The sequence below is a fragment of the Thalassophryne amazonica genome, chromosome 10 (assembly GCF_902500255.1).
Source record: "Thalassophryne amazonica chromosome 10, fThaAma1.1, whole genome shotgun sequence".
Taxonomy (NCBI): Eukaryota; Metazoa; Chordata; class Actinopteri; order Batrachoidiformes; family Batrachoididae; genus Thalassophryne; species Thalassophryne amazonica.
Genome location: NC_047112.1, coordinates 40,093,024 through 40,116,422, shown reverse-complemented (window position 1 = coordinate 40,116,422; position 23,399 = coordinate 40,093,024). Strand labels below are relative to the sequence as shown.

The 23,399-nt window shown below is 41.5% G+C and overlaps 1 protein-coding gene across 1 annotated transcript in view; it reads right to left on the bottom strand.

Annotated features, from left to right (window-relative positions):
* The window catches only part of rnf220b (ring finger protein 220b), an 89,053-nt gene that overhangs the window by 37,102 nt on the left and 28,552 nt on the right, over nucleotides 1-23,399 (bottom strand). Inside the window, 5 exon segments of the mRNA XM_034179865.1 lie at nucleotides 7,801-7,890; nucleotides 8,177-8,219; nucleotides 10,199-10,294; nucleotides 10,394-10,439; nucleotides 12,805-12,931. Of these exon segments, the coding sequence (XP_034035756.1) occupies nucleotides 7,801-7,890; nucleotides 8,177-8,219; nucleotides 10,199-10,294; nucleotides 10,394-10,439; nucleotides 12,805-12,931 (402 nt within the window).

Below are 23,399 nucleotides of genomic sequence, written 5' to 3'. Positions count from 1 at the left end.
TGTAAATATCACCAGCCGAGGAGGACTCCCCATCCAGGGCAGTAAGTACACCCCCCCCCCCCCCCCCCACTATTTTTTTTTTTTTTTTTTTGTATGAGTGAAATGTAGATCTTTTAGTGTCAAACAGTGTTTTTCTTTCATGTCAGTGCTGCAGACAGGTCAGATTCTAATGAAACATCTCATCTTCATTCTTATTTTCAACAGAGACCTTTGAAGTGCAAACGAAAGTCAAAAAGATGACGAAAGGAGACAAACAAAAGCAGGATGCCAAGAAAGGAACTCTGCCCAAACAAGCTGTGGAAGCGACAATGAAGGTCAACCAAGCAACAGTGACCACTGCAGAACTCTGGCAGCCTCTTATGGACAAGTTGGTCAAGGTCAAACTGGAGCGAGAACGTCTGAAGAAGGACATGGAAGCTCTAAAGACCAGCCTGGAGATAGAGCGGGCAGCTATGCAGGTAGAGCTGGACAAGAACCTGCAGCTCAAGGAGGCAGAGTACCAGAGGAAGCTGGAAGCTCACAAGGACGAGTGCAAGAAAAAAGTGAACCAACAAGAAGCTCAGTTCCAGAAACAGCTGGAAGCACAGATGGCCGAGTGCAGGAAAGAACTGAAGCAGCAAGAAGACCAATTCCAGGAACAGCTGGAAGCACAGACAAGTCACTTTCAGAAGGAAAGAAAGTCCAAGATGGAGAAATCCTGGATGTATGTTTTCGGTGGTGTTTGTGTTGTCGCAGGTTTCTTGTCAGCAAAGATTCTGACAACGTAAGAGACACATGCAAATTATGAAAGGAAACATCTGCCTCAGACTTTTTAAAAATAAGTCAAGACTGCAAACTGTTACAGAAATAAAAATTAATATCAACAATGTTTGCTCACTTTTTATTTGTTGAAAATGCTCATTTTTGTACTTTTACATTTATTTTGTCTGTATTTAGTGACACATTTATTTTTACCTGAGGCCAAAATATGGCCATCGGGAAATGTGAAGGCCTTACGTCCATCCCTCCGTCTGTCCATCTGTCTGTGCTCAGCATAAGTCCAGTCCTACTACTGCCACAATCTTTAAATTCACAGGGAACATTCTTGGGACACAAACCTTTGACAAGTTCAGAAATGACTGACCTTGACCTATTTTAAGAGGTCAAAAGGTCACATTCTGTTTCCTATTATTATGCTCATACAGCCGAGGGTATTTTAGCATCGTGTTATGTTTTTCTGTAATTTCTGAGAAAATAAGGTTTATTATCATCAGGTTTTCATGATCATTTTATAACTGATTGATTACACCTTCAGTTATATTTTATGGTGATAGGGTGGAAAACAAAATATGTGTGTGTGTGTGTGGGTGGGTGTGTGTGTTTCCATCCAGCAAAATGAGTTCCTTGTCAGATGATGTCCACAAAGTTTGTCAGAGAAAACTAACTTCAGGTGTTGACAGCATTCTCATAAAATTCTCATAAAAAGTATTTATTTTGCAAATTTTTAAATTACAACATAATCCATATAATGTGCCAAAATTTTAAAAAGGCATTTATGGAATGAAAAAAAAAATAAAATGGACAAAAATCTTATATACACACACACACACACACACACACACACACACACACACACACACACACACACACACACACACACACACACACACACACACACACACACACACACACACACACACACATATTCATTCATTCATCTCCAACCGCTTAGTCCAATTAAGGGCCGCGGGGGGCTGGAGCCTATCCCAGCAGTCATAGAGCGCGAGGTGGGGTACACCCAGGACAGGACGCCAGTCTGTTGCAGAGCCACAAACAGACAAACAAACAGACACACCCGCACACACACCTACGGATAATTTAAAGATTCCAGTCCACCTAACCCGCATGTCTTTGGACGTGGGAGGAAACCGGAGCACCCGGAGGAAACCCACGCAAACACTGGGAGAACATGCAAACTCCACGGGAATTGATCCCATGACCTTCTTGCTGTGAGACAAGAGTGCTAACCACTAAGCCACTGTGCTTCCCAACACACACACACACACACACACACACACACACACACACACACACACACACACACACACACACACACACACACACACACACACACACACACACACACACACACATATAAATATATATATATGCAACCCCATCAAACAGACCCCCGGCATATCATGAAAAGCAAAAAATAATGAGTTATACAGAGTTATTTAAAATGCTTAAAATGTTTGAAGGGAAAGAGGTCCTATTAATGGGGGATATGAATATAAACTGGGCAGATAAAACACGTAAAAAGAATCTTAAAGAAATCATGAAATCATTCCAGATCAGACGAATAATTAATAAACCCACAAGGATAACAAAAACTTCCCAAACACTTACAGATTTAATTTTTACAAACAAACCAGAAAGGACAGTGAAAACATATAATATATTAACTGGATTATCTGATCATAATCATTTCAAAGAAGGATCTGTCTCTATTGGAAAATGATCTAAAGCAAACAAACTGGGATGATATAACAGAATATAAATCATGTGAGAAAGCATGTAATGATTTAATATTAATTTAAAAAAATATTTTATTAAAATACATAAAGACAAAAAAAAAACAAGGTTTGCCGTGGTTCAATAGTGACCTCTGGGAATTTATGAAGAAAAGAGATGCCTCACTTAAAAAGTTTATCAAAACTAGATTAACGTCCGATCAATTAATATATCGAAGTCTGAGAAACAAGGTCACAACATTACTTAGAAAAGCAAAGGCAAATTTCTTTCTTAATCTAATTAAAGATGCAAAAGGGAATAGTAAATTGTTGTGGAGAAGTATTGACAAATTTCTTGGAAATGAAAAAACACTCGACATGACCTACAGCTAAAAATAGATGATAGTACCAAAAATGATGATGCAACACTAGCAATGTTTTTCAGTGAATATTTTATTAATTCTGTTCAGAGACTGGATCAGTTGTTTCCAGCACCTTGCTCTTTCAAATCATTTTCAATTTGGTTTCAGAAAAAAATACTCAACAGAGACAGCTTGCTCCTACTTCCTTGAAGAAATTAAAACAAATTTAGATCATGGAGGTGTAGTGGGAGGGTGGATTGCATCATACCTAAGCGGCAGGAAACAATGTGTTCGAGTAAATCACACATTGTCCCCTTTAAAAGACTGCACTATGGGAGTTCCGCAGGGTTCCATTTTAGGGCCGCTGCCTTTTAGTTTGTACATTAATGATCTTCCATCGGTGTGTGACACACATCATTATGTATGCGGACAATACTGTCCTGTTTAGTCACGAAAGAACATGACAGAAGTGGCCACAAAATTAACAGGAGAACTGAAAAACGTTGCTGCCTGGCTACAAAATTGCTGCCTCACACTAAATGTTGACAAAACGGTTGCAATGTACTTTACAAACAGACAAAAACCTTTAAATCAACCAGACATCCATATAAATGGGAAAAAAATAAAAAATGTAAACAGCTTCACCAACTTGGGCATTACCCTTGACCCAACCTTGACTTTTAAAAATCATGTCAAGAAATTGTGTAATTCTTTAAAATTTAATCTGGCAATTTTTAGGTACATTCGAGGATCTCTTACTATTGAGGCATCTCATATGTATTTAAATTCTATGATTCTCTCACGCCTTCTGTATTGCGTGACTAGTTGGTCGCAGGCCAGTAAATCAGTTCTAAAGCCACTTGAATCAATGTTCAAAAGGGCAATAAAAATTCAAGACAGGAAATCTAGACAATATCATCATTGTCTTATTCTTTCTAAGTATGATGTTCTAAATTTTGACAATCTAATAATACATGCAAATATCTGTCTACTCTTTAAAATCATCTATGATATGGCTGCTCCTCCCCTAAGAAGGTTTGTCACATTGTGCTCAGAAAGAACAACTCAAGCTACAAGGGCGACCTCTAGAGGAGAGTACAGCATCGCTAAATGTAGGACCCCTTTTGCCAAATCTGCCTTTTCTGTTATTGCCTCTAGTCAGTGGAATATCTTACCAACGACATAATGAAATGTACAACTTTTCCAATGTTTGCACAGCTGACAAAGAAATGGCTTTTATCAAAGCAAGTTTGCACCCACCACTGATGAATGTATGTGTATGAGAGTGTGTGCACGTGAGAGCACAGAGTGCAGGTGTCTGAAAAGTATGATTTGTAAATGTATGTGTTTATGTGTGAGAGTATAGCATGAAGATGTTTGAAAAGTGTGACTATATATATATGATGAGTGTGAACAAAGTGGTATCTTTTGTATATGTCTGTGAATTGGTAAAATGTTGAAAGTTTTTATCAATGGTATATTTGAGGGGCTTGGTATGATATGTTTACAGAATGAATAGTCTTTGTGCTAAATGGATTTTCTTTTCACTTACAAACTCTGTCACTCACAGTTAGACATCAACCTGTCCAGTGACTACAGGTGGAAATTAGTATTTTTGCTATATTCTGGCACAATGCATCTTTCCTGTTTTTTAGGTCAATGTATTATTGTGCACTGTCCCTGAGAAATAAAATCATACCATACCATACCATACCATACCATATTTATTTATTTATGTTCATTGTTAGTTGGTTTAATCTTTTCTGTTTTGTTTTATCAGATTCTTTTTGTCCGTTTCTCTAAAACTGTATTGTGGCATTATTAGTTATTATTATCACTTTACCGGGGCATTGCTAGGCCGGTATCGTAGATTTACGTCGACGGTATCTGGCTATACCCACCCGCTGTACGTAAACAAGTGACGTCATAGCATGCACAGCCCAAGAACTGTCCGCAGAGGAAAAGATGAAAAGGCGAGAAGTGTGTTTTGGTCCCAATATGGATATTCCGGATGATTTTCTCATAGACAGTACGACAATGAACAGCAGCTAAAGCAGCCAGCTTGATGAGGACGCACTGCTGAATTTGAACAGCAGCGCGCGCGCCAGGCGACAAAGCAGAAGTTAAGTGAGCCAACTTTTTATGTACGCGTTACGTGTTGTGTATCTCAGTAAAAAGTGATAATAATGCAAATAACATGGTGTTGTCGTGCGGTATGCATTTTTCTGAGTCCCTCCCTCTATCCCGTCACCCACAATGACAGCTATTCCTGTCATTTTGGGCGACTGGGCATGGACGTCGGGCCTCTTGAAAATGCATACCGCCCTCCAAAAGCATGTTATTGTATTATTATTACTATTATTGTTGTTGTTTCTATTATTATTATTATTATTGATATATAAATACAAATAAATGAATAAAATATTACAATTTGTAATACATTTGACTCTTTTACGACAACAAACACTGAGCCATGAATTATTATACAGAAAACAAATGTGCTGACAGCTGCAACAGCTTAATGCTAACTTTAAAATTGAAAACGCCATAGACATACTAACGCATTAGCATCGGTCCCATTTTTAAGTTATAAAATACATCTATCAACTGTTTCAGAAGACCATAACAGGTCAGATTAACATAAAAAGGTAAATGTTACTCACAGACATATGCTCTTTGGGGTTTTAGTGGGGAAAAATTAAGATTAAGCCTAATAAAACACTGAATCAACAAAGCACCAGATCGAAGCACTGCTTCGATCTGCGAATCACTGCTTCGATCTGCGAATCACTGCTTCGATTGGTTCAAGGTTCAAAGCAAAGCCGCACTGCAGAAATGGTCGATTTATATGGAAGAATGAAACATTTGCGGTAAAACAAAGTTATTTAACAACTAATTGATGACTAAATTAGTTGACAACTATTTTAATAATTGATTAAATCGAGTAGTTGTTTCAACAAGACTAAACACCTCCTCTTTCTGTGAGATCCTGTTTGGGATGTGTGTGTGTGTGGGGGGGGGGGGGGGTGCTGCCTGTGCGCCTGGACTAAACCATTGTACAACTGTGCAGGGGTGGAAGGGCCCTCAGAGATCTTTCAATATTATTGTTAGAGCAGAATTATGTTTTGCAACATTTATACATTCATTCTAATTATATTCTTTTACAACATGAATTGTATGGACATTAATAACATGCGACACAAAAATGTATTTAATGCCAGTTTTTTGTGCCCCCCCCCCATGTTCTGGGCCCTGGGTACATAGTACCCTTTACCCCCCCAGTCCGAAGCCCCTGCTGACTTGTAATGTCATCCATTTTTTTAATGAAAGACGTGCGAACGGATTGTCGGCTCGCAGCCGCCGCGACGCGCCGCCACTGGAAAAACACCTCTGTTGGAAGCCTTAAGGACAAGTTGGAACATGCCCAGCTGTTAAACAATTTCTCAGATACTCACTCCACTGAAAGCCATCAAAAGCCGCCTGGATTTTACAAATGGTTATCAACACGGAGGTGTTTTTCCTGTGGCAGAGCGTCGCGGCGGCTGCGAGCCGACGCTGCAATCCGACGCTGCAATCCATCCGCACGTCTTTCATTAAAAAAATCTCCTTTAACAGTGGAATATCCGGATAAAATGCTGAAACCAACTTCTTCTGAAACGTCTCTGTTCTCTCACGACGTCCTGGATCAATAGAGCCTGAAATGTGGAGGTTTTCAGCTTGAAACAGGCTGACGACGGCGCCTGGGAGCGCTGCGCGACGTCCCGCTCCATGGGAAGTCCTTAAAGCGACAGAATCACCTCAAAATCTCTCATCAGCCCTTAAAATTTTCACCGAAAACCAGCTGAATTTTTCAAACTGGGTCCACTTCGATGTGCCTCACAGGTTTTGAAAAAATTTTGATCAAACAAAGCGCCAGTCTCTCAGCAACTTCTCAGACAAAGGAATTCCGACGAGGGGCTGGACGACTCCTCCCACAAGGAGTGCTCACAGGCGAATAACGTCACCGACAGGCGTGGAAAAACTCACGCATGCGCACGAGGGTTCAAGCATGTCTGACGTAAAAACATATGAATGAAATCCATATAGTTTTTGAAAAAAATAAAAAGGACCTATACTTTATTGACAGACCTCGTATTTTAAGAGGTCAAAAGGTCACATAGCCTTAAGAGTGTGCATATCATGAATGCTTGGTCTTGTTGGATTTGTGAGAATCTACTGAATCTACTGGTACCTTGTTTCCCATGTAACAATAAGAAATATACTCAAAACCTGGATTAATCTTTTTCATCACATAGCACTACTATTATTATGAACACTACTGTACGATGTGATGTCACACATTCCAGCTGCTCGCACTATGTTCGTGCACGAGCGTACACGATACCGTCGCTGCGCTATCGTGCATGCCTGTCTGACCGTGTGTCCCTCCCAACAGCAGGTGGAATGTTTCATGGCTCCCCATTTCGTTTTTTCTTTGCAGAGTTTCTTCCGGTTTCTGCGTCTTTCGCCCAAGTTGTGTTATGTGTGAAGGAGCCCTAAACATAAACGCTGTACAAAATCTTTCAGTGAGGTAAGTTATTGTCCGTTTGGTTAATATTGAGAAATGACCGTGCACGTCATGTCACCTTTTTGTTTTGCTGTGCCAGATATCAGCTGACAAGGAGCACATTTAATAAATGACAAAAGGTTTGGGGGGGGGGGGGGGGGGGACAGGCAGACAAGTGATTTATTCTTTATTTGTGAGGAAATCAGACATTTTATTGAAATGGACGATCCGACAATCATAATATTTGGCTGAGTTTGTGCAAACGCCCACCCCCACTTCAAGCAGAATTTATATACACATAAATGAAGTTGAATGAATAAATGAATGTTCGTGTTTAATGTAAGTATTTCTTTTCATTGATTGAGTGTTGGGATGCAAAGTGCCTCTTGGTGTGTCTTACCAGCTTGTGTGCAGTCTAGGTGGGCTCCTGCGCTGTGGGGGCGTAATGGGGCAGATTTGACGTAGCACCTGCACCAGCAGAGGTCATCGACTGTTAACATATCAAGAGGTCAAAGTTGAAAGGTTAATAGATCCTCTGCTCGTGTGGGCGCTAGGCCAGTGGAGATGGTGTGGGAAAGGGGTGATATCAGAATAACTGGGTGGGGAAGGGTGGGGGGTAGGGTGGGGTTGGATAAAACATGCAACTGGTCGCGAACAAAAGCAGACGTCCTGTCTTTATGAAAAACGGCAGAGTAAACAGTGTCCACTGTGTGAACAGCGAAGTCTTTACAACTGAGACACAAAACACGACATACATGCTGCAAGCATTAACGTACCGTTAAGTCGTGTGTGTCTGTTGGCCCTCACACGGAGAAATGTCTGCAAAACACATAAGAGAAGTCAAATGGTTTCAATTTACTTCTCAAGTTCATTCATTTCAAGATCATTGTGCCTTTATTACCAACAGTAAATTTGTCCTTCTAAATGTTCATGCAGTTGTGAAAATACAATTATAATTACACTGTGTGTTAGCAAAGTGGCGATAGCAGGATATTTTTTTCACTGGTGTGTCTGCGTGTGTGTGTCTGTGGATAACTCAGTAATGGCTGGACAGATTTCCTTCAAATTTGCTGGGAGTATTACTTGGATCAAAATCTCAAGGTTTTGAAGTGGTTTGGGCAAAGGTCAAGTAAAACATGGCTCAAAACACCTTCTTTATGTAAATCTCAACAACCAGGATGTATTGATCATCAAAATATTAGTATCCTGTGGGGGGTGCTGCGGGAAAATGGAATACCAGATTTGCTGCAATGTGCAATCCGGTCTCTATATGACCAAAGCAAGTCAGATCTGTTTCCGGTGGGTGTTGGACTCCACCAGGGCTGCCCCCTGTCACCAATCCTGTACCTAATGTTCATGGATGGGATTTCAAGGTGCAGTCAGGGACTGGAGGGTGTCCAGTTTGGTGAGCTCAGAGTTGCATCTCTACTTTTTGCAGATGATGTGCTTCTGTTGGCTTCATCAGGCAGTGACATCTGATGTGCACTGAGCAGGTTTGAGGCCGAGTGTGAAGCGAATGGGATGAGAATCAGTACCTCCAAATCTGAGACCATGATGCTCTATCGGAAAATGGTGGATTGTCCCCTCTGGGTCGGGGAGACAAATTACTGCCCCAAGTGGAGGAGTTTCAGTATCTCAGGGTATTGTTCACAAGTGGGGATAACTTGGAGCGTGAGATCAATAGATGGATTGGGGCAGCATCTGAAATCTTACAGACACTAAGCCGGACCGTCGTGGTGAAGAAGGAGTTGAGCCAGAAGATGAGGCTCTCAAATTACCAGTTGATTTACGCTCCTATCCTCACCTATGGTCATGAGCTTTGGGCAGTGACTAAAAGAATAAGATCACACATACAAGCAGCAGAAATAACATTCCGTCGTCGGGTATCTGGGTTTACACTCCTGGACAGGCTGAGAAGCTGGACTATCCAGGAGGGACTCCGAGTAGAGCATTGAAAGGGGCCAGTGGAGGTGGTTCAGGCACCTGGTAAGGATGCCCCTTGGTGGTCTCCCTACGGAGGTCTACCAGGCACGTCCAACCGGGAAGAGGCCTTGCCGAAGACCCAGAACACGCTGGAGAGATTATATTTCCCAGCTGGCTTGGGAACGCCTTGGGATCCCCTGAAAAGAGCTACAGGACTACAGAATATGGAAGTGTGGGATGAGCTGCTTGTTCTGCTGCCATCATAATCCGGACCAGAAAAAGCGGTTGAAAGTGAATATTTCTGAACCCCAAACACAATCAAGCAGCACAATTTGAACAAGAGGAGCACTTATTTGAGTGTCCAAGCTCAAAATGCTATATTCACAGTGTCAGAAAATGATTTGAAAATTTCCTCTGTCCACCCCTTGATCTGAATAACTTTAACTCTACTTCAGGACCAAATGTTCAAAAACACAAAAAACTCAAAGGCACTAGAGCACATATCTCCATAATACCACACATTGCTTTAATGTCTTCTGGTTTCTGAACCCAAAATATGTCCCGGTTTAAGTTCTAAAATAAAGAAAAATCCCTCATTCTCGAGGACATTATCCATTGGCTCACTAAATTTCATCAACTTCCTCTCTCAAACTTTTTAAGTTAAATGTCATCATGTGCCAAATATTCTTCTTGATCTCAATTCCAGAATATATTCTGTATCACTTCCAAAACTGAATCAACCTGTCCACCCAGTTTCTTAGAAATCTGTTGATTACTTTTTGAGTTATCCTCTTAACAGGCAAACGCCGCTGAGAACTTCACCTCCTTGGTGGACAACAAAAGTTTACTTGAGTAATCCTGCGATCACACCTCACCTGGTATCGGTCCGAGTGGGCATCCTCAGCCGTTCGAGGGGGTGAGGTGGGAGATCCTCCTTCACGCTTGATATGCTGCAGAGACAGCGTGACAGACTGCACACACACCCCAAAAAAAAACCCCACAAAAAATTAAAGGTGAGATGATTATGGCGCTGTTTTCCTGACACTTGTGCAGATATGATCAGAGTTTACCTTCGGTGTCCTTATGAGATGGTCGTGGTGCGCTGGAGTGGTGCTGCTGGAGGCAAATAACACAGAACCTTGTACATTTAAGAAGGTCAGCCAGCTTTAAAGATAAACACAAAAATCTATATGCAGGATACAAACAACCTCAAACACATTTTCATTCTGTTCCTATTTGAGTTCATGTGTAACCTCATTTTACTCCTCTTTTGCACACACACACACACACACACACACACACACACACACACACACACACACACACACACACACACACACACACACACACACACACACACACACACACACACACACACACAGTGTCCCCATGGGCCAACTTCAATTTGAAACCATTACTGTCCACGGAGCGTCGTTAAGCAGATTTGGAGTGTAATGTCTTTATTGGAGGAATCATTCTTCTGGTCTAAGCAGCAGGTAATGTGTGTAGAGCTCCGAGCAGCCATTAGCAGGACATTTTCTGCCCGCTGTATGATTTGTCGCCCGGAGGCCCGAGGCTGTAATATGAAATATGTAGAGAACAATGAGGCGATGTGTAAACACAACACGCAGGTGACAGGAAAGACGAGAGCTACCACCTGAGAAGGATGGGGGGGCAGTTTGAGTATATGTCGACATTAATTATCACGCAGAAGCTGAGGAAAAGGAGATTTGGGGATGCTGAACAGAAAGGAAATGACATGGATAAATGAAGTTGTGAAACGTTTGGAAGGAAATGATAATGTTGCTTTTCTACATGGGCATAGATACCATTTTAAAAGGGGGGGCACCTTTGGCCTGACCCACCAAAACAACACTAACAACAAAAGCATAAAATGTAATTTATTATTATCATTACTACTAGTAGTAGTCAGGTTACATATCTCCATACAGTCAGGTCCATAAGTATATGGACAGGGAGATGTTTTGTATAGTTCTTGACTCTATACCACCCCAAGCAGTGTGGTTTAAATTAAACAATTAAGATGTGCTTGTCATGCTGACTTTCAGCTTTAACTCAAGGGGTTTAACAAAAATATCACATTAACCATTTTGGAATTACAGCCATTTTTGTAGCCTATAAGTACTTGGACAAACTCAATATAAGGATTATTTTTAATTTAAGAAATCATCACTTCTACAGCCGGATTTCTTCAAACAAGTCAGCGGATTGAAACATGAACATTTCCAATTTACTGAATATGTCTTGGATTTCACTTACATAAATCGTGAAGAAATATAAACAGTAGAGAACTGTAAGGTAAATCTGGCTAGTGTTCTCAAAAACTGGATGGCCATGGAACAAGGAGACTAGTGAGGGAAGCCACAAATGATGCCTCTGATGGAGTTACTGCCTTCTAAGACTTAGACTCATTTTTATTGTCATTCAGTAAAAAACAGCACAGACGCTGTCACAGAATGAAATATTGATGGACTGCACGAATAGATAAAAACACAGAATAAAGCACTGAATACCAGTCCAAGGTGTGCGATAGGTGTGCGAATATTTTTTTAAACCTATCGACAACTGTCTCTGCATCTATGTATACACAACATGCAATAATAAAGGCCACGGGATATTGCTTATGAAGATGCTACAAGGATAAAGTTGCTACCAGATGCTACGCTGTATTCTGTATTCTACATTCTATATTGCACAGTTCTTTCTATCAATTTCTATTTAACTGTCTTATGGCAGTTGCGTAAAAGCTGTCCCTGAATCTGCCTATTTTGCAACTCAGGCTACGATGCTGTCTACATGAGGGCAGGAGGGAAAACAGATTTTTACAGGCATGTGAAGTGTCCCTGATTATCCTTCTTGCCCTGGACAAGCAGCGCTGTTCTGCCAGTTCACCAATGTTTGGCAGACTGGCTCTAATAATCTTCTCTGCTGCCCTCACAACCCTCCCCAGTGCCTTCCTGTGTGCAAGGCTGCTACTTTCACGCCACAGAGTGATATTACTGATTACTACATTTTCTATTGTTCCTCTATAGAAGGAGGTGAGGACAGCCGGGCTCAGATGGGCACTCTTCTGGCTGTGACTACATAAACTGGGAACAGTGTAATGTTTGTTTCTTCAATGACAGAAGCCAATAATGCCTTTTGAGTCTTTATGGGCATCATGTATGGCTTCCCTCACAAATTCAATTGGACTCAGTATTGTTTTTTTTATAGTTTGAGTTTCATTTCAAAATAAGAGTTTGTGCATTGCATTGAGATGGGAAATTCTGGTGTGGATTTGTAAGAGGGAAAGTCCCAAACAAAAAAGTGAGTGGATTTTCAGCGGTTTTCAGATTTACTAAAAGGTCCTTTAAGATTGTGGGCTGGATTACGACTGATGAAATGCAGAGAATCAGATGTGCACATGCTTTGTTATGTGAAATAAAATCATGCAGAAAACCTGCAGACTGTCATTTCATACCTGATGTGTAGTTGGGAAAGTTTGTCTAACTCCTGCTCCATGTGTTCCTGCAGCTCTGCTGGTCGTAGAATGGTGTGACAGACGGGACACACCGGGGCCTGAGCGTCATACAGGTGTTTTACTTTTCCTGCTGAGAAAGTTAAAACACACATTTTGTGAGGCTGTGAGAAGACACGTCTGTGCACAACACAATCTTCATTAACTCCTTTCACTCAAACATGAAATTTATTACGAGACATATGTGTTTTCACCTTTTCCAAGGTTTCCTTTGTAACCATGTCTGTCTGGTTGTTTGTGCATTTAGTCAAACAGATTCTGAGACAAAATTTGATAGAAAGATCAGTCTCATCAACTGGGTAAAAAAAACAAGCACAGCAAAATTCTCAATGTTAATTCAACTCACACAGTAAAAAAAAGTATTCCTGTGTTTATATATTTCTCCCAGTTTCACATTTTAATAGTGTTAACTTTCTGACACAATTGAACGTTATGAAATATTTAAGTGTATTTTCGACACTATAGAGAGTACATTCCAACTTTACAGTGCATCCAGAAAGTATTCACAGCACTTCACTTTGTCACAAAATTAATGAAATTCTATTATTTTCCCTTAGAATTCTACTCACAATACCCCATAATGACAACATGAAAAAAGCTTTTTTATTTTTGCAAATTTAGTAAAAATGCAGCATCTCTCAAGCTCCATCGAGTTGGATGTGGAGCGTCGGTGCACAGCCATTTTCAGATCTCTCCAGAGATGTTCAGTCAGATTCAGGTTTGTGCTCTGGCTGAGCGACTCAAGGACACTCACAGAGTTGTCCTGATGTACTCCTTTGACATCTTACAGTCATTGTCCTGCTGAATAATGAACCACCGCCCCAGTCTGAGGTCAAGAGTGCTCTGGAGCAGGTTTTCATCCATGATGTCTCTGTACATTGCTGCATTCATCTTTCACTCAATCCTGACTAGTCTCCCAATGCTGCATTCATCTTTCCCTCAATCCTGACTAGTCTCCCAATTCCTGCCGTTGAAAACCATCCCAACAGCATGATGCTGCCACCACCATGTTTCACTGTAGGGATGGTGTAAAACTTTTCATTTTTCACCACAATTTTTCTTTTAATTTCACCTTAAAATAATAGATACATAATAGACATATTCATAAAGTTAAATTACACTTGCAGAGACATGAAGCAACACTGATATGATCCACTGTGAGAAACAACTCCAACACTTTGCAAGTTTCAACACATGGGTACTATGATTTTGAGAATTCCACACAGATTTACTATCCAATTCCACAGTGTTTGTATTTCTTAATAATGAAGGATGATGGACCTTAAGTACAAGAACTACTTAGTGGCAATGTGAAATGTTCATGAATTCATCTCCTGACTTGTCTCAAGAAAACTGGTTATAAAAGCAAATAAAAAAAAAATAAAAAAAAATCATATTTTGTTTGTCCAATTACTTATGGGCCCCCAAAATGGAGACACTAATTGTCGTAATTCCTAAATGGTTAATGTGGTTTTTGGTTAAACCCTTTGAATTTAATGCTGAAACTCTACACTGCAAGCACATCTTGTTTCACGTTGACTCCTTTGTGGAGGTTTAGGAGAACATATGAATGGTGATGACACCAACGATTTTCACTGGTTCTGCATATTGCGTCTGTCAAAGTCAAAACACTGTTGGGTAACCTTTGACACACCCATGCTTCGAGCACTGTTCTGGAGTCCACGTGAAAAGGAACATATCACATACTGCGCTGCCACCTGCTCAGTACTGACACCTACTGGACTGTTCACAAATGTACATGCATATCAAATTATGAATTTCATATTTAAGGGCTACAGTCAGTACAGTCGGTACATGCATTTCAAATCTGGGTTGGAGTGCAAATCAAAGCCAAAATAATGGAATGGACTCCCTTTATTATAACAAAACTAAATATGTTAGAGCAGGGGCGTGCTGGGAACATTTTTCAGCCCGGGAGTTTCATATCCAACCAGCCCACAAAGCGGCAGCGCACAGGGATAAAAAGAGTTCTACTGTGGCATTTAAATCCGGCATTTATGTGCTGACTGACTGTGAAAATTGGGTGGCTTATAATAGAAAGTAAAAGTTAGTTAGTTAAAACAAGAACGGTATTGTTAACTCACCAGTGCACCACTGTGCGATTTTTGGCCCTTTTTCAGCCGATTTTTCACTTGTGCGAGAATTTTTTGGATCGCGCTGAGTTTCAGCTTTGTGTGTCCTGCGTCTCACGACCACCTCCCAATGGGGAATCATATGGTCGGATGAAAATCAAACCTGTTTGATATTTTGGTCGGCCGTCGTGGCTCGTGAGGGTTCTGCACTGTTGAAGCAGTGCTACAAGCGTCTACGCGCTGATACGTCGTGCACTGTGCATGTACAAACACCGGAGAGAGCAAACAGTGATCTCATGTAAAGTCTTGTGTTTTTTTTATTGCGTTCCCTCGCAGTAACCTAATATCATATTAAAGTTCATGCCTATCAGCACGCACAGTGAGTGGAATCAGGTGGGGGGAGACTGAACATATATGTGCGCATGTGCATGCACACACACACACACACACACACACACACAGCAGACAACAACAGGATTTACGACAGATGAGCACAGCTGTAAGACTCCGTATGAAATATAGTTTATTTATACAACAGTGTAAGTAGCAACACCTGTTATGAATGTTTCTGTTTTCTTTTTTACTGTCCTCTCGTGAATCATGTTGCTGTCTGCTGTGTGTGTGTGTGCGCGCATATACGTTCAGTCTCCCCACCTGATTTCACTCACTGTGCGCGCTGATAGGAATGAAATACATTTTTTTTTTAAAAGAAACGAGACCCCGACGTGTAGTTTTTGAACGTACAATGTGAGCAGTCAGATCGCATCAGAGCATCGGGCCGTACAGTGTGAGACCATGAATCGTGAACTTTTAACCCCTGTGGTTTTGTCGCACAGTTTGTGCTGGAGCCAAGTACAACGATTGAAAATATCGTACAGTGTATGCCCAGCTTAAGTCAGTGAAGTCTGTAAGTAGCTGGAAGAGGTGGTACTGGACTACTAATGTTGATACGGCTGACATCCGGGCATCAACAGGCATGTAGCCTGTTATGCCCGGCCCTATTTACCATTTCCCTCTTTGCTCTGTCTTCTTGAAAAAATATCTGTAAGTTTTGCACACTTGGTAGCTTTTCTTAATCTATCTATTTCAGCTCCACTTGGCTTTTTTCTGTCCATCTTTTCACTCACGGGCCACTCCTCCTGTACTTGCTAGTAGCGCAAGTCCCATCTGAGCACACAAACTAACTGAAATGAATGCATAGGGGTGTTAAACGTGTAATGATATGTCCCTACCTGGAAAAGATAACAGCGTTGCAAAAGAAGTAGTCTTAAGTTATTTCATTGTGAATTTTCATGATTGTAAAACATTTATAACACTTAATGTCTTCTCTTTAAGATAAAGCAGCCCAAGTGTCTTGCTTTGTAGCCTAACAGTTAGTGATGGTCATATATGTATGCATATATTAACACCCCCTCACAACGACCCCAGGTTGGACCAGCCCACTGGGAAAACTCCCGACTCTCCCGATTACCCAGCACGCGGTAGTGTTAGAGTGAAGAACTCTGTGTAGGAACAGATCCAACGAGTGGCTCGATGACCCCCCCCCCCCCCCCCCCCCCCCCCCCGATGGTGGACTGGATGCCTGCATGGACTCTTGTCAATTGTTGTTGTGTTGTGTTCTGTATTATAAACCTTTCTGGTAGAATGTCCTAAGCAGTGGGTCACCCCTCTGAGTCTGGTCTGCTTGAGGTTTCTTCCTCAGTATCATCAGAGGGAGTTTTTCCTTACCACTGTCACCTGTGTGATTGCTCTTGGGGTTGGTAAGGTTAGACCTTACTTGTGTGAAGCACCTTGAGGCAGCTTTGTTGTGATTTGGCACTATATAAATGAAATAAATTGAAATTGAATTGAAATGAAAAAGAAAATCATTTTTTCAAAAGAAAACAGAAAATTTAGTGTGTGCCTTTTGGCAAACTGCAACTAAAATTTCACTTCTTTTTTTTTCAAGAAAATTTGTTGCAGATTCTCTTGAATCACAGCCACAAAAACCTATAACTCCATCAGAGTTGTTATGGATGTCTTGGTGGCTTCCCTCACCACCAGTATCACATAAAACTGCAGTACCGAGGACAATAATAACATGGATGAAATCAAAATATTCACTGACCTTTTTCTTTTAAAAAGATTTGCTTAAAAAAAATTGTGAATTGCTTGAGAGCCTCTCCCAGTGTGTGTGTTTGTGTGTGTTAGTACTTTTAACAGAGGTTACACACACAAACAGGCACACTGTGGCCCCCTGCTGTCAGTGTGTTGACATCATAGCCTGTCAATAAGGAACATTACCCAGGAGGGCCACTCAGCCCATTGGGCCCCACTGATGGATTACAGCTATAAGCAGCCAGCTGGGAGCCCGAGGAGCTCTACTATATCAAGATTTTACCTAGTAGATGAGGTGATTTACTCCTGAAAGCCATCAATCACACAGAGAGAGATAGTAGGCAAGATGCATCTAATTTCCCATCTTTGCACAGAAAAGGGAAATAAATGACAGGAGCTGGCTGTCAATTTGTATATGTGTATATAATTTTATTTTATTTTTTAGCACAGAACATCTAAGCGCTTCACATGTTTGACACTGTCTGACCCCTCACAGTGGACTCAGCTTTCTTGGGCACCTTATTAACTAAACACAGGAGTAACACTTTGCCCCGGCTCCTCTCCAAATGGCCGGCGACATGACAAGCTGCGATGCTGACATCTGTCGGAAAGTGCCATCTCATGACATCAGTTGAGCTACGAGCCCTCATAATGAGGAACCAAATAGGACAAAATAGCATCTAAATAAAACATGGGCTGGAAAATAGAAAACGGGGTCGGGTGTCCTTGGGAGAGTGACAGGTAACCCCCCCCAACCCCTCGCGACTTTTTTTGCATCCCCCCGTGGAAGCCTAAATGACTTTTTCCCGACATGCATCGAGCGTTCCCGGGCTTTCTGCGCTCCGCCGCCCGGAACATGCAGGCGTTGGTAAACAATGAAATCTCTGGGCTGAAATTGAATTTATAACCACATTACCTGCACAGATAACGTCTGTGAATGGCGCCGCGATAAGAGCAATGGGATTTGATTTTCAGGTGTTTTATTGGTCCACTTTTTGGATAAGCCCACGGCACCACCACCACCACCACATACACAGCCCCAACTATAGACCCCCCCCCCCCCCGCCTATGCTCCCCACCTACACCTCTGCTCCTCACAAACATCAGATTTTAATGGTGTGTTTGCATGTATGAATGTGAGTGTGTGTGGTTTTTCTGAGGGCCGCTCCGGCGCTTGTGCAGCGCTCTCATAAGTGACACTGCTGGTTCATCACTGAATTTTTTACGTCTCCATTCAGCACTGCCCTCTGCATCTGCCCACATAAACCCTGTTAGTATCAGTCAGCCTCAGCCCCTTTTCAGCCTGGGGGGTCTCAGACACACAACATGGGGCTGTAAAACCTGCCTGTGGGGCTTGTTAACTGTTCCTCTCTACGGCAACCGGTCTTGCTGGATTGGCCCTCGCCGTTTGTTTGGCCCATCTCCTACTGGACTCACTGTCTCCGATTGTCCCTTTTTTACTGTCTTTGTGTCTCACCGCTTTCAAGACCTCCCGTTCTGGATTTCTGTTCTTTGTTGAGTTTGTGTTCTCTTCCATCACCAGTCCCATTTGAGAGGTAGCTTTGTAATGTCAACTGACTTGTGCAGTTCAAAATGTGCAGTTAATTTTTTAAATCAATAAAAAAAACTGATTGACAAATATGTTGAAGAGGAAAGTTGACATTTTTCAATATGTGGGGTTGATCTTTTTAATCAAGGCAAAAATGAATTTAATTGGCAAAGTTTTGGTTTTGAACGCAAACACTGTCAAGGGCTGTAATATCATGCATTAGCATGAGGAAAGCTAAAAAAACCCTCAGCAAACTGTTTCTTGTCTCCACTGAACAGGTGAAAATGACTTTACAAGAGTCTGGTAGCATGAAAAGGATCCCAAAAAAGAAACTTTTTGAAACACAGCTTACCTTAGCCTCCTAGCCATCCCACAGTGCTGCTATCCACTGAGTCACTTCAAGCCAATTACCAATGAGGGTCTTGGTCTTACATTTACAGCCCCTCATTGAACCCTACAACTTTGAACCCCACAACTTCTGAAAATAGGGCCCAGGTGGAAAAATGTTGAACTTTTGCTTTAATGATTTAATGTTATTTATTTAAAGGGGAAATATCTCAATGTGGGATTGATTGTAACTAACTAAAGTTACACTGGCTAGTCTTTATTGTTAGCTAGTACATTCTTAATAGTTTCACACTATAACAAGGCAAAAAAAAAAAAGGCCGTAAACAAGGGAATGACAATCAGATCAGATTTTCTGAATGTGCAGCAACCAGTTTACTTGCATACGTTTTTCGAACCCTGATTCAGATCTGATTATGATCTCAAGTTTGTCAGTGTGAATGCTGTGAGAACGGTAAGCTTACAGAAAATATAAACTATCCAAATGGGGCAAAGTTATGATGCCGTTCAATTCAGGCAACACTTGGATTAGGTAAAAAATAAAGCCTTATTAAGGCCTTCACACCATGTAAAATTTATTTTTAATCTACATCTAACAGGTAAAAATGTTTAGCATCCGTAAAAATCCACAATTTTTATAACTTTGCTTGTAGAAATTCTTCTGCTAAAAGTAATATTTACGGCAGAAATGGCTTGTTTTGCTCTGTCAGACACGCCCACTGAGTTGGACTATAGCCCGAATGACACGCCCGGTTTGGTGGTGACAAAGCAATGGACAGATGTCCTTATTGTCTATGTTGTATGTGTTTTTTGTAATACATCTGCCCCTGTATGAGCCCTGTAAAGGGGGGATGCTGCCTTTTCTTAACTATATGTGCAGTATAATGGCAACAACAGCAGATCTCAGATTGTTTTTCCCAGAATATGTCACTAAAACAACTGCTGTGATTCAAACTGCACTAAAACAGTCATCCACCATTCAGAGAAGTCCAGAGTGTAATAGTAATATTAAACCTGTGTGGAAAAATGATTAAAATGTCTGGCAACTGCTGCTTCTTACTGTACCCTGAGAAATATTATGATTCAAGCACAGAAAATACAGGAAAAAAGAACCAAAGGCCAAATAATGACAACTGTAAGTACAAAAAGTGCAGGTAAGGTGCGGAGCAAAAACACTTCACCCCACTCATTTCATTAAAAATAAATAAATACAAAAGCACACATGGACTGTGTATATAATAGTTGATGAAAGGTGTTTTTTGATTGTAGGAAGAAACCTCAGGCAGACCACACTCAGAGGGGTGACCATCTGCTCTAGCCATATTACCAATAACAAAACAAGCGCAATCGGAGATTGCTGACATCCGCCAAGGGTTGACAAGGACTCAAAATAAAAGATATGATTCACATTGTGAACCAGACTTTACCTGGATCCAGATTCCACAACACAATGTAATAATTGCATACTGATCCAGAATGGTCCGACTGATCAAGATGTTCCACTATGCTGAAACAAAATATTGTCTTCCTGATCTTGGTTTTACATCGTGATGTTGTATCCGTGAAGTAGTTTTGATGTAATCCTTAAAAGTCTACAAAGTGAAATCCTGATCCAGAATCGGGATCTGGATCCAGGTCACGTCCAAAATTTAACGGAGTCTTCCAAGGTCTAACACCAATGTGTGTTGAAAATTTGGTGAAAATCCATTAAGTAGATTTGACGTAATCCTTTAAAGGCTATACAAAGTGAAATCTTGATCCAGAATCGGGATCTGGATCCAGGTCACGTCCAAAATTTAACGGAGTCTTCCAAGGTCTAACACCAATGTGTGTTGAAAATTTGGTGAAAATCCATTAAGTAGATTTGACGTAATCCTTTAAAGGCTATACAAAGTGAAATCTTGATCCAGAATCCGGATTTGGATGACGTCCAAAATTCCAAAATTCAGTGGAGTCTTCCATGTCCTACAGTACAGTACGGTACATCTACAGAACAGTTGTACTGTTCTGTAGATGTACTGTCTTACTGTTGTGTAGTTTGTGTCATGTGTTTTATGATGTCTTTTATGTACGTGTATTCTTGCTGCACATACTGTAAATTGCCCTTTGAGGGACAAAGAATAAATTGAACTTGAAATATTTATCTGCGGTCAAAATTTCTTCAAAATCTGTGCAGTAGTTTTGATGTAATCTTGCTAACAGACAGACAGACAAATGAATGAATAAACATTGATGATTTTATTACGTCCTTGGCGGACGTAAAAATTAAACAAAGCACAACAAAGAACTGGCAAAGATGCAAGACAGAGATGATGGAACTAAGCATCCACATACTTATAAAGTTCAGTGATCATAGTGTCCCATAGTTTACAACAAGTGGTAAAGTTGACAGACCCATGAAGTGGAATCATCTTAGTCAACCGACAGTTCAGTCTACAAATCCCCAGCGAGGATCACAAGTCTCAGAGTTTCCCCCAGTTGATCCACAGCAGGTCATGGCTCCAGCTCTCATGATGTGAAGGTAGATAAGAAAACAACAAAGCTGTGAAACACTTGAGTTGGCTGTTTTTATAATGAGTTGCAGAAAATAAATTTTTTATGTTGCCTTTCTGTTGTCAGGAAGGAATTGCACAGGTGAGCAAATGTCAACGAGCCTGAATTCAATCTCTGTCTTACGGCAGACTTAAAAAGAACACAGCCACCGGGTGAGAAAAAAACAACAACAAACAATCAAAATGCGATATACCCGTGCCCTGTTTCTACTATCAAGAGCAACACCAGATAGAAAATGTCATCTTTTGAAACAAGACAAGATGTCTCAGAGTCCTGTCTTTCTGATGGTCACGGCCACTGTCCACTGTCCTGGACTTCAAGTGTCATGGATTCTCCATCAGCTGCCAAAACACAGACATCAGAATCCCACTGACAAATCCTCAAAGCCTGGGATCCCCCTGTGGGCCTGGTAATGGCCAATGCCAGCACCCATATGACGCCTGCCAGCTCCGCTGATGCAAACGGAGCAGAGATGCCTAATGTGACCTTTAGTGAATGCCACATCACATCAGGCCTGGATGTCACACGTTGACATTATGCTGGGGCATAAAAAAGACTGTTCTACAGGGAAGACACGGTGACGACGCCCTCCGGTGACAAAACCTGTGCATGCGGTATAATTCTGATTGATGTACCAAGGAGTGGACAGCTTCGGCACAGGACGCATCGGGAACCATCCGCTGAAAAGCTGTTCACTTTGTCTTAACCAGATCCTTGTTTTTTTTTCTACATGTTCTTTGGCGATAAAGTGCTGAGGCAGTTCAGTCCAACGTGCATCATTATCCTAACCATCAAACAATTCCCCAAGCACATCAGAAATCCCTCTATAAAGCCGTAACAAGCACAGACTCTATATGACCATGTAAAGATCGGCGGGGAGGGCGAAGGTAACGCTTGGCAGCCGACACTGCAGCGGTAAGTTGTGCAGGCAGGTCTTTGGCACGCTTTCAGAGGAGATGGAGAGCTATAAAAGCTGCTGGCTCCTGCCACACCTGTACCGCACCCTCTCCCGCGGCCTGCTTCCTATTTAAAAGCATCGCATGCAGGATATTAGTCAGGGGTTTTTGCCGTCTGTGAGGTAGAGCTAAGCTCTGAAGCGGAGGGGGAGAGGAGAAAGTATGCAGGCCGCCGTTTGTTTTTTATTGGGGAAATAATGGCCTATTGAGAGGTTGGGTATTTAATGAGCAACATAATAGGCCCTGTAGTAACACGTCTGCTACGAGCACAGTCATTTCCTCAGCTTTCAAAGGCTGCTACTCCAGCCTTTGAAACGGCACGTCCACTTACCTTTGACTTAAGTCCTTTTAGATATCTGCTTTTTATTAACTACACCATCGCCACACCAGCATAAAGCAAGAACGCCTTTCCAGGCTCATTGTTCAATACTAACCACGTTTAGTGGCTGTGAATTCCTATCCCGGATTGACCTCAAATCCACCGATGTCCAATCTAATTCCAGCATCCTTCAAAAAAAAACAAAACAAAAAAAAAAAACTCATCCCACTCTGCAATCAATTGTGTTTAATGTATTAAAGACACTCACCACAACCACCGCAACCTTTGGCCCTTGCACAAATCAATGCCTCGTTAGACTGCTAATGATCATTCATTGACTAATAAGATCTGTATCAACCTCTTGTAGAACATTGATTGGCCTTTGGCCTCTCTGGAGCTCAGTGCATTTCACAGCACCCCCTCTTGTAGCGCGAAAGACCAAAGTCCTGAGACGGATGGTAAAAAAGCCGTCGGTGGGAATGGACAGACATCCTCAACCCCAAATAGACTCATTCTCAAGCATCTCAGGCCAAGAACCTCTTTCTTCTGCCCGGCAGATCAATGGACATAACCTCTTTGACAACAGGTCAATCAGTGCACAACCCTCAATTTCTCTCTCTCTCTTC